This window comes from Felis catus, chromosome B2, assembly GCF_018350175.1.
Source record: "Felis catus isolate Fca126 chromosome B2, F.catus_Fca126_mat1.0, whole genome shotgun sequence".
NCBI lineage: Eukaryota > Metazoa > Chordata > Mammalia > Carnivora > Felidae > Felis > Felis catus.
Genome location: NC_058372.1, coordinates 49,419,762 through 49,435,893, shown reverse-complemented (window position 1 = coordinate 49,435,893; position 16,132 = coordinate 49,419,762). Strand labels below are relative to the sequence as shown.

The following is a 16,132-nucleotide window of genomic DNA, read 5'->3' as shown; positions in this document are numbered from 1 at the left end:
ATTTGGAAAGGTCTTGGCAGTTATTCACTTGGAATAAAGATTGAAGTCCTACAAAATAAACATAGAGCAATTAGTGATTTTAAAGTGTGTTAACCCACAAAGATTATTTTCTTTCTCTTCATGCCCATTTGGTAAGATGGTTCTCTGGGACTGTGTAATTATGGATGAATGGCACTGAAATGCTTGGACAATAATTTGTAGGAAATACAATTATGAGTAGAAGTCATTAGTGGGAGTAAATGAATAGTTTGTTGGTTAACAGGTCAATGTTGAAAGCCCAAAGTGGTTAAACATTGTATTAAATTACACATTAAGAGCATAACCCTTTTCATTTAAGCATATTTATAAGTTATTGAGCTTTTTAAACTGTATTTTTATGTTTTTTGATTTGTGGTAAAGAAAGGAAGGGAGCTGCCCAACTTGGGTTTCCTAAGAGTTCTGTGAAGTGAAATGACTCACGTTTACAATGTGGGCAATTCTTTCTTCATCTCAGAAGTCAGTGGTTTGCTTTGTGAGGCACTTAAGTAACATTTATGAAGTAAGAAAAATAATTCTTTGAGTATCAAAGCTGATCAGGTACAGTTAATTCAGTTATTTCGGGGTTCAGGAATTCTATTACGCGTCCCGTTGTTTTGGTTCTGGACTCAGATGACCCAGTTTTAGAACTCAGTGCTGACATCTCATTATGATCAAAACTTATCCTTGAAGCATTTTGGTTTTTGAATCTGTACAATCTGTTAAAAGGAAGACAACAACAAGAAAAAACCAGTTCTTCCTTCTATTAGAACTTCTTAGCATGGGTTGGGTTTGTTTTAAGTTCTAAATAAATGTTTGTGTTGTTTTTTCTGCTTTTAGCATATTGGCCATTATATACTCATTTAGGTGTCTATCCGATGGGGGTTTGTAAGTGAATGTCCAGAAGGCAATATTCAAAATAGTTAACTCAAATCCTTATGAATTGAGCTGAGTTGAGGGCCCGTATCTGAGACAGACCACATGCAGTCTCTGTCATCCTCTCTTTTCCCATCTGCTCCTTTGTGTAAGTTTCTCCTCCCATGCAAAACAACTCAAACAAATGGCCCACAAACTAGCCACAAACCCAGGCATACCTAAATCCCAGATGTAAACATATCTTTTGCTCAAGTAAGAACTCCACATCTCTATAGTGTCAATAGGAGTAGGTGGACATAAGGATGGGCTGAAGTGTTCCATGAAATTCAGTGGAAGAAGTGGGTCTTGAGCTGCATTTTGGAAGACTAGATAAGAGAAGGAAGGCCAGGCACACAGGTGGAAGGGGAAGAATGGGTAAAGGGATACAGGTAGGCATGATCCTGTTAAGTGAGAAGAGGCAAAGAGACTGGGTTTCCTGGAATAGAGTTTATTACAGACTCAAAGGCCGTAAAGTAGAGTCAGATTATGGAGAGTTTTAAAAATCAGAAAGGGAATTTTGGCTTTATTAATGAGTACTGTAAGCAGATACTGCAGGTTATAAATAAAGAAGGGATAAAACTAAAAAAAAAATTAGCAAGGTTTAAATAAAGAACAATGCAGAATGGTCAGAAGAAGAAAAGGTGTTTGCAGAGGGTCTAGCTCAGGTGATTATTATAATTATTTTGACATTTGTGAGTTTCAGATGACAGTAGCTGTCCAAATGTCAATATCCACTATGTTGCTGGACAGATGAGGCTGGCACTGATGAAATAACCAAGACTGATGCTTTGGTCATACACATAAATATGTTATTTTGCTATGAGAGTGAATAAGTTATGAGATAATTCTACTTTCCAAAAGTGCTATCAGCATTTCAAAGGACGTATGCGTATGTTAATAGTTAAAAACACACTTCAAATATTCTCTGTGATTTTTTTTTCATTCATTCTGACTTAAGTATAATTATAAGAATGATTAGTTAAGAAATACCTTTGTTGTTCCTATTCTTGATTCTGCCACCTGGAGCTTGCATGTTAATAGGTGCATAGTAGGTGTTTTTTGCATATTGATTTAGTACTGTGCACAATTGATCACAGAGTTTAAGAGCATTTTGTCTTTGATAAACATTTTCTGTGCTTGGTAGAAAATTTTCCATGCAGCCATTCAAGAATGGATCATAGAAATTCATATATATATATATATATATATATATATATATATATATACACACACACACACACACACATACATACACATACATATAAATAGACTTTATTTTATTTTATTGTTACCAAAGGTTAAAAGATACAAACAAGAAATAAAATTAAAATTATTTTCTTTTGGGATGATTTATGTCTTAATTCCCACCTGCCCTATAATTAGAAATTTTGAACTCTGTAAATAATTTCAAGATAAAATTATTGCCCAAGTAAACCTCAGAAATTACATCATTAACCTAAGGACCTTTCCAAGCCTAGACATGTGCCTGGGCACACACAGACACAAATAAAGAGGGAAGTTTAAAATAATTTGAAAATGATTTATTGTCGGCTACCTCTGTAGTTGGAGATTCAAGCATTATTATTTTACTTTAGTGCAACAAGGGAGGACAGTAAGTTGCTATGGGCTAAAGGTAAATTATGATCTATTGCAAAGGAGGAAGGAAATGTACTGAGGAAAGGAGGAGGAGTTCGGAGTAAGCCACGTGTTTTCTGAAGTGTTGCTTCAGGTAATGGCTTGAAAAAAGTCTTTGCCTTGACCCTTGTTGGAAAAGGTCAGAGTAAAATATGAGACAGACTACCTTCTTGAGTCTTTGATCGTTAAGGAGGAGCGTACTGGCATGGGGAAGGTCGGATGGATGCCCTGGAGCCTCATACAAACCAAGAAATCTAGAGTCTCAAGTTCCCCCATATTCCACTTTGCTTTGCAAATCCATCTTGGATACACCCAGTTCAGAATTTGAAGGGATCATTTAAATCATCAAGGCTTAGGACAACCAATCCAAAATAATCGTGAATCAGTGCTCTCCTAACCCTATTTGTAAGTTGCACTGAAGTCTTCAGATTAGAGACTTGTTATGAACTTTTATATTCAGAGTCTAATACCCATTTGTAATAAGAAAGAGGTGGTTAAATTTCATTTTCAAAACAGCATGATGCAGGGAATGAAAAGACTAAAGTATGGTTTAGATCTCTTATTTGAAGATCCAAGCTAGATGTTTCATAGTTATCTCATTTAGCTCTCCTAACACCTTATGTGGAAAGATCTTGCTACTTCTGCTTTGCAGCTGAGGAAACTGGGGCCCATCGTTGAGTATATTACCCTTGGTTAGAACATGGCAAAACTATGATTCAATTGTAAGTTTAGGCTGACTCCAATTCCTCTGATTTTCACCCCATGTCATGTTCAATCCTGCGTGATTTTTATTACAACATGTGACAGAAGAGAAACCTAATATCCAAAAGCATCAGTGCTCATCAAGCCTGACGTTTGCCTTCCTGGATTCCTGTTTTACAGAATTCTTGGGCTGAATACTAGCAAATTCCTATTAACTATCAAAATGTCTAGATAAGTTTTCCTTGTTTGGCTTTAGGTTCGCTACCAGAAGTAACTGTCACCCATCTTCGAGCAGCTGCCTATGCCAGTGACAAAGTGCTGGCTCTGGAAGATGCTGTGGACTGGCACTCTGGGGATGAAGTTGTTATAATCAGTGGAATAGGTGTCAAAGGTGCAAAACCCATTGAAGAGATGGTCATTGTGGACACTGTGCACACTACAGACCTCTATCTGAGATCACCGTTGAGGTACTGAATATCAGCTTGGCTCTGTTTAGATATAAGAAGATGAAGTCTTAACTGTGTTGGTGTCTGGACACTTATTTGTCTTTCAGTGATGTATTTTTTTACATTAAATAATGCTAGATGTTTTGATAAGAAAATTATAAAGTATGAAATGTTTGAAAGATTTAGATTTCTTAAATACGTTTCTCTTGGAAGACTCTAGAGCTTTTGCGTTATGGTGCAATCATCTGCAGAATTCCTAATTTTCACATACTTGTGCCCATAGTTCACTCTTCTGTATCTGAGCTTCTAAGGAAATAGACTCCCAAACAGAGACGCTAATCTAGTGGCTTACAATTCCTAATAAAATTTGGAGTAGTATCTTCAGATGTGTCTTTTTCTTTTTTTTCCCCCCCTCTTCAGATATTCTCACAACTTCACAGAGAGTTGGGTGGCTGGAGGACGCCATATTTTAAAGGTCACAGTGGCACTGCTCAGCAGGAGTGTTACCATACGAGGAAATCTCACTACTGAGAGGATGAAGCACCTTGCTTCATGCCAGGAGGCCAGTGGTTCAGAAGGTAGAGAATTATTTTGTTGAAAAGTCAATGAGTGAGAAAGAATGTTCTTAGTGTCAAATGATATGTAGTATTGTTGACTTCTTTCAAAATGGAATAAACCCTTAGTCTTTGCATATTCATAATATTCTTTAATTCAGAATGGTCTTGATAAATTGTCATTTCTTCTCCTGCCTTCCACAACCTAGTGAAAGAGGTAGAGAATAGTTTCCACTTGTGAAATTATTCCTCTGGGGCAAAAATATTCTGGAAAAAAAACCAAACATTTTTGCCAGAAATCTTAACTCTGATTCCAGACCCCTTCTGAAATTCTCAGGAAAACAGTTTAATGCCAGAGTCACAGACACAGGCAGCACATTGTTACTGATTAGACTAATAGGGCTCTTCTGTTTCCCCTCACCCCCACTTTTGGAGTTTGTTTTTTGAGTGAACTACCACATACTTTAAGTAAGTGGTTGAAAAGTCAATTTATCTTCTAGAAGAATAACAGGCACTGAATCACACTGATGTGCCTATTAAACATCTATTTCAGGGATGGTTAGTTTAGTAGGTTATGTTTTGGTTTCCCAGGCTGTAGATTATGAGGCTTTCACATGTTGTGAAGATCTCATTTGTCAACTTTGGTTTAGGATGGTGTGGGTGTCAAGGATGACTCCCAGGCATGAGCTCTGGATGGATGATGAGGCTATTTAGTGAGATGGGAACAGGAACAGGTTTTGGAGTGGAAGGCTGCAGATCATGACTTTAATTTTGTACATGTCAAGACAGATGCCAGGCCAGGATCTGAGTAGAGGTGCCCTGGTAGTGTCTGGAGCCTGAAAGAAGTGTCATGGCTGGAATTAAGATTTGTGTCATGTCTACATATAGATGCATGTGGGTGTAATATTGAAATGTGGTTGGGTGAGAGGGACCTTGAGTCCACCCTTCACCACCCCAGTCACCTAGCTCTCAAACATGTCATTCTGAAAAAGGTTTGGATACAGTGGATTAGAATCCAGTGACTGCCAGCTTTAACAAGTCTTCTGAAATGGAATCTGCATTCTGTTAAAACCATTTTGGTAGTTCTCATACAGGTATTCTCAGACCATATTGTCCAAAACATTACCTTTGATTATGCTGCTAGAGAGATGATACTTTTAGGTTTGGGCCATTTTAGGTCTGTTGGCTCCTAATGGAAAAATCCCCAATTTCACAACTCTTAAATGTTATTACAAAATTCTTAAAATAAAACAAATTCATAGACATTCATTAAAAAAAGTAACATATCACTCGACTTTATTTGTGTGGGGCTTAGGTGAGGAAACAAGGTAGCCAAATAAACAATATGAGACCTAGTCACTCAAAAAATTATGGATCACTGGCATAATAATCATAATTGTGGTAAAGCATACAAATATGAAACACCTCTTCATTTACCTCTTATATGTTTATTCCTGGGTGTTAGCAAATTATTCACTGTGGAATGGTACATCATTTTTTATTTGTAGCATTTTGGTTTATTAATATGAATAATGAAGAAATATTTCAGAAGTTGATTTTGTACCCGTTCTGAGGTTAGTTCATGCCACCAAATGCCACGTGTCAACAGAAGGTATCCTGGATCCTGAGGCCACAATACCCTGTTGCAGTGGTACCCTGAGTGCATTATGGTGTTGCAATTTGTTATCCTCACTAGGGAAGGGGCTGGGAAGGAGGTATTGAGGGTGCAGGTGGGGAGGATGTCACTCAGTTACTTCTCTGGAGACCTGTGCCATTTCTGCAGTGGTATTATTGCTAAGTCCCCAAACTGCAAAGCAACAAAATAAAGGGGAAACCCCATTGGACAGCATAAGACTAAAAAGAGCTGTGATTACATTCAGCGCTCACATTTCTTCCCTACAATTATCAACCACGAGAAGGTCATTTTATTGCATGCTCCCTCCAGGGGATCTTTTGGATTGAAATAAGCATCTATTTAGGTTGGGTTTGTGGGTTATAGTCAACCTCTTTGTGACAGTAATTAAGGTGATTGATTTGGGGGCTTCTGGAAATAACAGAGTGAAGGCAACATCATGTCCTAGTTATTGGATGTTTTAATTAATAATCCAAAGAGGAAAATCAAAGTAAAAGGGAAATAAGATTATTAAATGAAACAAACAATAATCGTTTGTCCTTTGCACCAACGGTACCTTTCCTACTGGATGATTTGTCTGGAAGCATGTTGCACATGTTTCAGGTCCCCCTGACTTCATTCTATGTTTCAGGTAATTTACAAGACTGTTTATATTCCAAGAGTGAGAAGATGCTGGGATCCAGGGATCTGGGGGCCAGAGTCATTGTTCAGTCTTTCCCAGAGGAGCCCAGTCGGGTCCAGTTGAAGGGAGTGCAGTTCCGGGACTTGGGGCAAGCCTTCCATCGGCAACTGAGCTCACTGACTCTGGTGGGAGCTCTGAGAGGTAAGCGGGTCCAGGTCTATGACTTCTTCTTCTTCTTTTTTTTTTCCCTCTCTTCTTCCGTGTTCAAGACTCTACATTCAGGGTACATGGGAGGTTCAAAGATGGATAATTATACTCTAGACCTGTGGTTCTCTAATTTTAGTATGCCTAACAAAAATTATTTTGGTAGTTTACTAAAATTCGTAGTCTGTGGAGTACACTTTGAGAAACATTACTATAGGTACAGTAGACAAGGAGCTAACCACATCTTGAATCCTACCTCTGTCATTTACTAGCTTTGTGATTGCAGGCAAACTGATATTAAATAGTACACATAATCACTTTTATGAGAGCCCAGGCGCAGCAGAAAGCATTTCCATGTGAAACGGTCCTAACTCAGAGGAATCTTCTGCTTGGAAAAGTGGGAGTGAATGGGCTGAGGACCAGGTAGTTTCCCTGGGCCCATTGAGCAGGCAGATGGGTGCAGATCTTGGCCAGATCTAAAGACATAAGAAGGGAACAGGAAGCATCAAATGCAGATAAGAACAACTAGGTGAAAAACAGAAACAGAATCAGAAAGGAAGAATATGACCAGATGTAGGTAAAAGTACTGAAACCAAAGTTGGAGAGACATAGGAGTATTCAAGGCAATATCAGAAGCTAATATGCAGAGATCCAGAGATGCTAAGTATTCAAGATAGCAGCTCTCATTCTGAGTTACCCTCCCCAGCACCTCTAACACTGACACATTCAAGCTTTGCTTTTCTTGAAAAGGGATGGTGTTCTGAGGGTAATGTCTGACAAAGATTATCAGGGCATACTTGGTGGTTCATGTGGGCCTTGAGAGATGCTAAGATTTCAACAGGCAATGACAAAGTAATCATTGAGCTCAAGTAAGCATTGAGGGCAGAATCCTGACACCTGCAGCATTTTTTTTCTTTATTCACCTGAAATCATATGCAAACCAAGGACCTCTATTTATCCTAATTTGCCAAATCTTTTCTATATTATTTATTTTTGATATTTAGGGAGATGGTTTCTAACATGGCTCCTTCCCTAGCGCCCTGGGATGATCAGTATCTTTGTGCACTACTCTATGGTTCTTTGATCTCCTGGTGCTTATAATGCTTCAGAAAGTTTGATGGGGCACCAGCTCCAGTATAAGTCAGGGTTGCAGTCACATGGGAAGTATCAATTGAACATAATCAAAATCTTGCTCAAAAATCAATCTGCCTCCTCCAACCTACTTCAGAATAGCTACACTTTTATCTATTTGAAAAAAATTTAATGTTTATTTATTTTTGAGGCAGAGAGAGACAGCATGAGTGGGGAGGTGCAGAGAGATAGAGACACAGAATCTGAAGCTGAGCTGTTAGCACAGAGCCTGACATGGGGCTTGAACTCAGGAGCCATGAGATCATAACCTGAGCTGAAGTCGGATGCTTAACCAACTGAGTCACCCAGGGGCCCCTTAAATTTGGTTTTATTTGAAAAGTGTTCAGTGCCTTAAAAGTTTGAAAGTCATTGAATTAATACATTATCCCCTATGGGTCTCTGTTGAAGTGCAGTTGACTTTCCTGGGAGGGGTTATCATATTAACCCAGAGGTTAGAAACTTCTGGCATGCTTGCCAAAGAATCTTTTATTGTTTCATGCCCTGAAGGCCCTTGTACCCTGTGTGGCCAGTTGCTCCCAGCCACTAGAGTTAGAGGGTGTTGGAATCCTTGCTACTTTTACAGGTTTACCAGTCCCTAAATTCCACATATAATAGCTCTAAAAACACATTAGTACTTACTGGTTGTTCAGATTGGCTGGCCTATATTGAATGAATAGTACAATAGCAATCCAGACTCAGGAAAAGTCTGCAGCAGGCAGTTGCCTACAGAGGTGGATGGGTTAACTTATTGGTGAGTGATGTGAGTGTACCTGACACGAGAGGAGCCAGGATGGAGGGGAATGTGAAAGCTCAGTGTCTATGGTGACATAATTGAGAATTTTCTGGATAGCTCCAATTTATTTATTTTTATTTACTCCTTTAAATGTTTATTTACTTTTGAGAGAGAGAGTGAGATCGCGTGCATGCACAAGCAGGGGGCTGGGACAGAGAAAGAGGGAGACATAGAATCCAAAGCAAGCTCCAGGCTCTGGGCTATCAGCATATAGCCCTACTTAGGGCTCAAGCTCATGAACCTTGAGATCATGACCTGAGCTGAGTCAGATGCTTAACTGACTGAGCCACCCAGGCGCCCCTGGAGAGCTCCAATTTAAAAGTCAAATTATCTTGTAAACCAAAGTAATTTTTTCAGTACTTCAAACATTTGATATTTGTACAGTATCTCCCACTACGTGGAAATAATACAAAACTCCTTTATCAGGGTTTATCCTTTAATTAGCCATTATTGTTTTAATGTAAGTTTTCTATACTGGAATGAAGTTACACAAATACAGAATTAGTTTCATTCATCTGTATGTCTTCAGCACAAGGCCCAATTCCTGAAATATGTTGATAGTCATTAACTGTTTGTTCATTGACTGATTCAGTTGACATAACTTGATTGAGCAGGGGGGTACATGAAATATACCCATGGAGCTGATGTAATGATTTTAATAAATGTCTATTTGTTTTAGCATAGTAGAGGTATTTCCCTTTTGCTTTCATAAAGCTACCACATTCCAATGTGAGAATCATGATCCTCAGGTTAACCTCTGACTTTGCTTCCGTTTTGGAATAAGAATCTCTGCCTGTCTTGGGCCAAGGATATTATTGCCTGGCAAGTTTAAAAAAATTATGTCACAGCTTGAAGAAATAATGAGTGTATCTCCTCAGGGAAGATGTGATTTTCAAAGATCAGGTTTGGTCCTTTAGGAATATTCTTCACATTGTCCTTGGCTTCTCTCTAGTCACTGTCTGCCTCATTGTGATGAGGATTGATACCAACGATGGTGGCCAATTGGAAATCTTGACAGCTATGTGTTCTTTGGTAGTTTGGCCATACTGTGTCTTTCTCAGATGGTTTTCTCTCTAACATCTGACTCTTGGATTCCACCTTCCTTATCTCTGCTATCTTTGAGGCTCATTGGCCTGTTTACTTGATTTGGTTTCTCCTTCCAACTCCTCATTTCCTGAGTTTCATTATTGTGTGGGAAAATGTTCTTAGTTATATAATAGTTTGATTTGAAAATGATCTTCAGAATCTGAGGAGCCATCAGGATTTATTTCAAATGTTTGCCTTACTCTTTCTTGTTCAGATTCCTATATCCAGGGCTGCACAGTGTGGAGCTCTTTCAGTAGAGGCCTCAGCATGTCAAGGACCTTGGGCCTGAAGGTGGACAGTAATACATTCTACAATATTTTAGGCCATGCCCTGCTTGTGGGTAAGTGATGAGCTTGTTTAATTTTGGCATTCCTGAGTAGGATAAATTCTTTTTCAAAAGGAATTTTCCCAAAATTTGAATTCCTAATCTATAAAATAGCCTCTGATCAGTACAAATAGGCCATAGTTTAAAATTCTGAATTTCAGGGGAGCCTGGGTGGCTCTGTAGGCTTAGTGTCTGACTTTGACTTAGGTCATGGTCTTGCCATTCCCGAGTTTAAGCCTTGCATTGAGCTCTGGGCTGACAACTCAGATTGTGCTCACAAGCAGAGTCTGGGATTCAGATTCTGTGTCTCCCTGTCTCTGTGTCCCTCCCTCCTACTTGCACTCTCTCTGTCTGAAATAATAAAAAAATTAAATTTAAAATTCTGAATTTCAATTTACCCATCTGTAATTAGCTTCCTAAACTTTACCAATAAGAAACTGATCTTTTAAAGGTGACCTTTCGATTCAGGTTTAATAAATATGAAATGAGAGGTTTTCAAATTTACTGTCCGCAATTTCCACAATAATTCAAAGTCATGTAAATAAATCTCTGTAGTCTCATGGTATGTTAAACCTTGATGTTGGACATGGAGTTAAAAATCCTGAAATCTGTTCTCAGCTGTTCCTTAGGCTTGCTAAAGAAGCTCATATTTCAGAAACCTCTGCTTCATCACTTGTATCCATTTTTTCTCCTAAAGTTTATTCCCCTTGCAGAACCCAGAAGTATTCTTAGAAAACTCAAATTGCATCATATCACTCATCCTTAAAAAACTTTAAGAATTTCTTATTGCTCTTAGATTACAGTCCTAAATCCTTAACCTGGCGTAGAAGATTCCCTCCGTGGTGCCTGGGTAGCTTAGTTGGTTAAGTGTTGCACTTTGGCTCTGGTCATGATCTCCCTGCTCATAAGTTTGAGCCCTGTGTTGGGCTCTGTGCTGACAGCTCAGAGCCTGGAGCCTGCTTCAGATTCTGTGTCTCCCTCTCTCTCTGCTCCTCCCCTGCTCATGTTCTGTCTCTGCCTCTCTCTCAAAAATGAGTGAACATTAAAAAAAATTAAAAAAGAAGACTCCCTCCATGATTTCACCTATATTAATATTTGTGAACTTGTCCTGCTCTTTTTCTATTCCTTTGTATTCTAGCTACCCTATTTTACTTTAATTCTTTCAAAAGACCACTTTTTTTTGTCTCAGGGCTTTTACACAAGCTTTTCCCTCTGCTCATTGTCCTCCTATAAAGTTTTCTCTCCCACACTCCTAAGTCAAGTCCCTCTATTTAAGCTCTTTTAGTCCCAATCATTATTTATTGATTTAAAATTATTATCTACCATGTTTCTAATCATATGATTAATGTCTATTTGTATCACCAGCTTTCATGTGAACATTGTTTCCTTAGCATTTAGCACATTAACTAGTGCATTGTAGGTCTATTTGTTGAAAGAAATGAATTAATAAACAAAGGGTCTTTGAATATATTGGAATACAAAAGGAAATCAGGTTTCAATGAAAGTGAGCCTCTAACTGGATTTGTTAAATAGTATTTTATATTTAAATTAATTCTGTGATACCATCAGTGGGGACACGTATGTGTTTTATTTAAGAATGATCTGTCGAGAAAAAAGCTATAATGTCCTAATCCTGAGAGGGAAACTGTTGAGTGAGAAAATAGGGATCATATAAATTTGCTTTAAAACAAACTCCAGCTCTAAAAGACAAAGAGCTAAGGATAATAGTGGCAATCACGTGCAGGAAAATCTTTTGATTGGGAAAGGACAGCTACAGGGCAGTTAAAATAACGGGTGTAGGATTGACTTTGTCTATTCTTACTTTTGTCTGTGTGAGGGGAAACGTTTGCTGAAACCTGGAGCAGAAGTGCAAGAAGGTACCCTAACGATATTAATTTAGCAGAAAACAGTTACGTGGAATAGACATTAACTAGGCAAGAAGAAAACCTGCAGGAGGAATTTAATTTAGCCCTTAATGTTTATTGTGAATTAGAGGCTCTGGACATCTATTATACTGCAGGTGATGAAATTAGAATGTTTGTTTATTAGTGTATTATAAAGTACTCGATTTCATGCAAAATGAGTTTGTAAACTCAGATTCATGAAAACGGGGAGCCAAATACCTAAATACCTAGTGAGGAGAAGGGTCTGTGGGGCTGCTCTTTACTGATGTCACATACATGGTTAATCGTTCTCTATAGCATGGCCCATGCTCTTTCATTCTCTTCTATTCCAAACTTCTTTGGTTTAGGCATGAGGGTCCCAGGTACTGTCCAGCCTGTTGTTCCAGAACATTCCACATCTTCCAGGGGAAGAGTGTAGCCTGCAGAATAGTTGGTAGCCAATTTGAACAGCTAGGGGAGGGGCTGGAGCTGACACATGGACATGTGGCATTTGATCATGGAGACACTTAAACTCTTCCTAAGAGGTGAAACATTACATCTGTTTCTTTGTTCTGTATTTTTTTTAGATGAACTTCTGATTCACTACAATACTCTAGAACTGAAAATCCTGTATAATCTGTTTCTCTTTGTATGGTTCATAGATTAAAAACATAAAAACAAATTTAAAATAAGGTGCACCCGGAATAAGAACTAGCGTTGCCATATCCCTCGGTTTTCTGGGGGGCATGAAATATGCTGAATGAAGTAACATGACCTTTTGTTCTCAGGTACAGACATGGACAGAAGATATACCTCTTGGGAGGCTACTTATGAAAGAAAAATTGGTAAATATGTAAAGTGCTTTTAAATCCATTACATCATGCTTAAGTTGTCATGTATTTGATAGACGGGCCTGATGGCAAAATGTTAGGTACCTTAATTTGTGAAACATACTGAATATTTTATATATATATATATATTTTATATATATATATATATATATATATATATTTTATATATATATATAAATGCATGAATATTTTATATATATATATATATAAATGCATGTATATTATATATATATAAATGCATGTATATATATATGCATGTATATTTATGTATGCATTATGTAAACCATAACATGCATTAGTAGAAGCAAGACCATTGAGTTATGTAAATTTTAATTATGTTTGTGACTCCCCTGGGTTTGATTTGTCTTTTCTTAAATTAGCCTGGCCAGTACAGGGAAATATAATAAGAAACAATGTGATCATCAGTGTTTCTGGCACCGAAGGACTCTCCAGTCCTGAAATGTTGACGCCATCTGGTATCTACATTCGCAATCCCACCAACGTTGTCGAGGTAAGATCTGTAGTTCTCCCAGGAAGCTCAGAGCCGAGAGGCCATAAAATTAACTCCGAAAGTTATTTGGAGTGGTGGCAGTGGTAGAATAGTAGAAAGTGTTTACTTGTTGCACACTAGTATCAAGAAACAACTTAATGATGTTTATGGTAAACAAGTGCTTTAGAATAAACGTAATCATTTCTCTCAGAATTCCTGTGAACACTCTTTGAAGCAATATCTATAGGTAGCAAAACAAAGTAGATATTGGTTACTTTCTGGTCCTTTCGATTAACGCAAACTACAATATCTTCCTGAGTTGTCTGCTGTGGTTGCTGATTTTTGTCTCAATTCCAATAATAATTACTCATTAAATCTTCATTATCTTCCTGTATTAATGTGTTCATATTGTTGCTCTTTTGGAATGTTTATTTGTTTTGAGACAGAGAGTGAGGGAGGGAGCATGAGCAGGGGAGGGGCAGAGAGAGAGAATCCAAAGCAGGGTACACGCTGTCAGCACAGAGCCCGATGTGGGGCTCAATCCCATGAACAGTGAGATTATGACCTGAGCCAAAATCAAAAGTCAGATGCTTAACTGACTGAGCCACCCAGGTGCCCCATATATTGTTACCCTTTAAGAATATTCAGAACTGAGGGTCAGCAAAGTCATGAGGTATATGAGATCACATCAGATTCCAAGACAAATAAAGCACACTCTGATGACCTTTTTTATCCTATTATTTAGTACAACTTAATGTTACTTTTTCTGGGCAAATTTCTCCCTAAACTCTGAGAAATTAATTTTTTAGAGTACAGTTTAACCATAGATCCACGAATGAAGAATTACATCAGAGTAGGAGGGAAGGTCATTTAGTTTTGCCTTTATTAATTTTTTTTAAAGTTTATTTATTTTTTTTATTTTGAGGGAGTAAGCAGGGGAGAGGCAGAGAGACAGAGGGAGACAGAGGATCCCAAGCAGGCTTCTTGCTGCCAGTGCAGAGCCAGGCACAGGGCTCAAACTCACAAACTGAGAGATCATGACCTGAGCCAAATCGAGAGTTGGCTGTTTAACCGACTGAGCTACCAGGCGCCCCTGATTTCCCCCTTTAATGACTCTATCCTGTGGATCATGTCCCGAAGGGTTAAGGGCCTCTCAGTCTTCTAGGACACTCATCTGAGCATCTATTGAGTCATGACAATTGTCCCAGATTTCTGAGGAACCCAGAGAATGCACTTCTGTCTCTGTCTCTCTGATCATCTGTTCTTAATTACTTTTAGCTGAATACCCCCTAATAGAAGTCATGGTTATCTCCTCAACCTTCTTCCAGACTCTTAATTACATTTATTCCAAGCAGAGCACTTACACACCACTTTAGGTGCCTAATAGGGACAGCTAATATGCCAGTAAGGAAAGGAGGCAGAACTGCTTTGATTGAAGGAAACCAAACTTTAGACCCAGAACAACAAGAGCAGCATTTAACTTGTTGGCGATCATGGGGCTTGTTGTGCAGTTACGCTGGCAGCTTTGGGGCCCAAAGAGCTGTGTTTTTGTACACTTCTCAGACCGCATAACTTGACTGCATTGAAATACCCAGAGGAAAGTTGTCCCATTCATCTTGCTGCATGAGGCTGGAGCGTATCTAAGTCCTGCATCGAATGCCAGGGGTGCTGTCCATCTGCCTTTGCTCCACTGAGTGGCACAGTGTACCACGGGCAAGTGTCCTGGCCACTTGTCTGCTGGAATAGTTGCGTTGGTTCTGTGTGCAGAGGACCAGAGGGCCATCTAAAAAGCTGATACATCACCTGAGCTTTTGCGGACCTGTGAATGGTACCAAGTCAGCAATGAAAAAATGGAGTCCAAAGCAAGCTGTTTGTTTCCCATTGCATGCTATTTCTGTTCATTTACTTACCTCCTTTTATATCTACTGTACAAAAGTGAAAACGAATGCAACGTATATGTTTGGAGGATGAGGTTTTAGTTTAAGCTGGTAGCACAGGCTCATTAAACTATTCCTTAGTGTATTCCTGACATTTTGATCTTTGATGACCTTAAAAGTCTGTAGTTCTCTTTTCATTAGCTTATCAGCTTTTAGACCCTAGCACAGTGTCTGAAATATACTAGTTGTTCAGTAAAAATTAATTGGATATAATGAATGAATGTAAGTGTAACTCCATACTTAAAGCATGGAGGGAGGAAAGAGAAAAGTAAAGAATAGATTCCAAGATACCACAATCATTTTGATGACTGAAAAATAGCATGTTTAATCTGGGGCAACATTTAAATACTGTGGGACTTAGCTCTCAGTGTTAAATCTCGCACAGTACCCTGCAGTTTTTTTAGCTGTGTGCTGTCTCTTTTGTATTCTGTTGTCTAGAATATATCAGCTCTAAAGACATAGGTGATAACTGGGTGCATGTGGCAAAACCTAAAAATTATGAATTCCTCTTGACGCTTTGGGCCAATGAAAGCTATTTCACTCACTGAGCAAGCTTTAAGTTCATGTTTATTAAGTGTATCCTATATGGATGGTGCACAGACAATTTTGAAAATATTTTAGAAACAGACCTTAATTCCAAAGGGATGGTAAGGAAGCTACAATAATGATGTGTGTGTGTGTGTGTGTGTGTGTGTGTGTGTGTGTAAGTGTGTAATACGTGGAATAGGTAGAGATGTTGTAGAAAAACCTGCTGCCTTGTAGTGTTGTTCTGGTATTCAGGACAGAGACATTCCTGTACTCTGAGGAACTGTTACATAGGTGGTGGCTTCTGTGTCTTATTATGTGAGTAGTTTAGAGCCAGACTACCCCTAAAGGGAGCGTAGTCAAGTTTTGTGTGTGCTTAGTTTTT

At 38.6% G+C, this 16,132-nt stretch overlaps 1 protein-coding gene across 9 annotated transcripts in view; it reads left to right on the top strand.

Annotated features, from left to right (window-relative positions):
• Window positions 1-16,132, top strand: part of PKHD1 (PKHD1 ciliary IPT domain containing fibrocystin/polyductin) — a 489,098-nt gene that overhangs the window by 194,075 nt on the left and 278,891 nt on the right. For all 9 annotated transcript variants that reach the window (XM_011282361.4, XM_045057643.1, XM_045057638.1 and 6 more), the window contains 6 exons: window positions 3,524-3,734; window positions 4,134-4,291; window positions 6,532-6,723; window positions 9,951-10,076; window positions 12,733-12,789; window positions 13,176-13,306. In XM_011282361.4, the coding sequence (XP_011280663.2) occupies window positions 3,524-3,734; window positions 4,134-4,291; window positions 6,532-6,723; window positions 9,951-10,076; window positions 12,733-12,789; window positions 13,176-13,306 (875 nt within the window). The remainder of the gene's footprint in view (window positions 1-3,523; window positions 3,735-4,133; window positions 4,292-6,531; window positions 6,724-9,950; window positions 10,077-12,732; window positions 12,790-13,175; window positions 13,307-16,132) is intronic.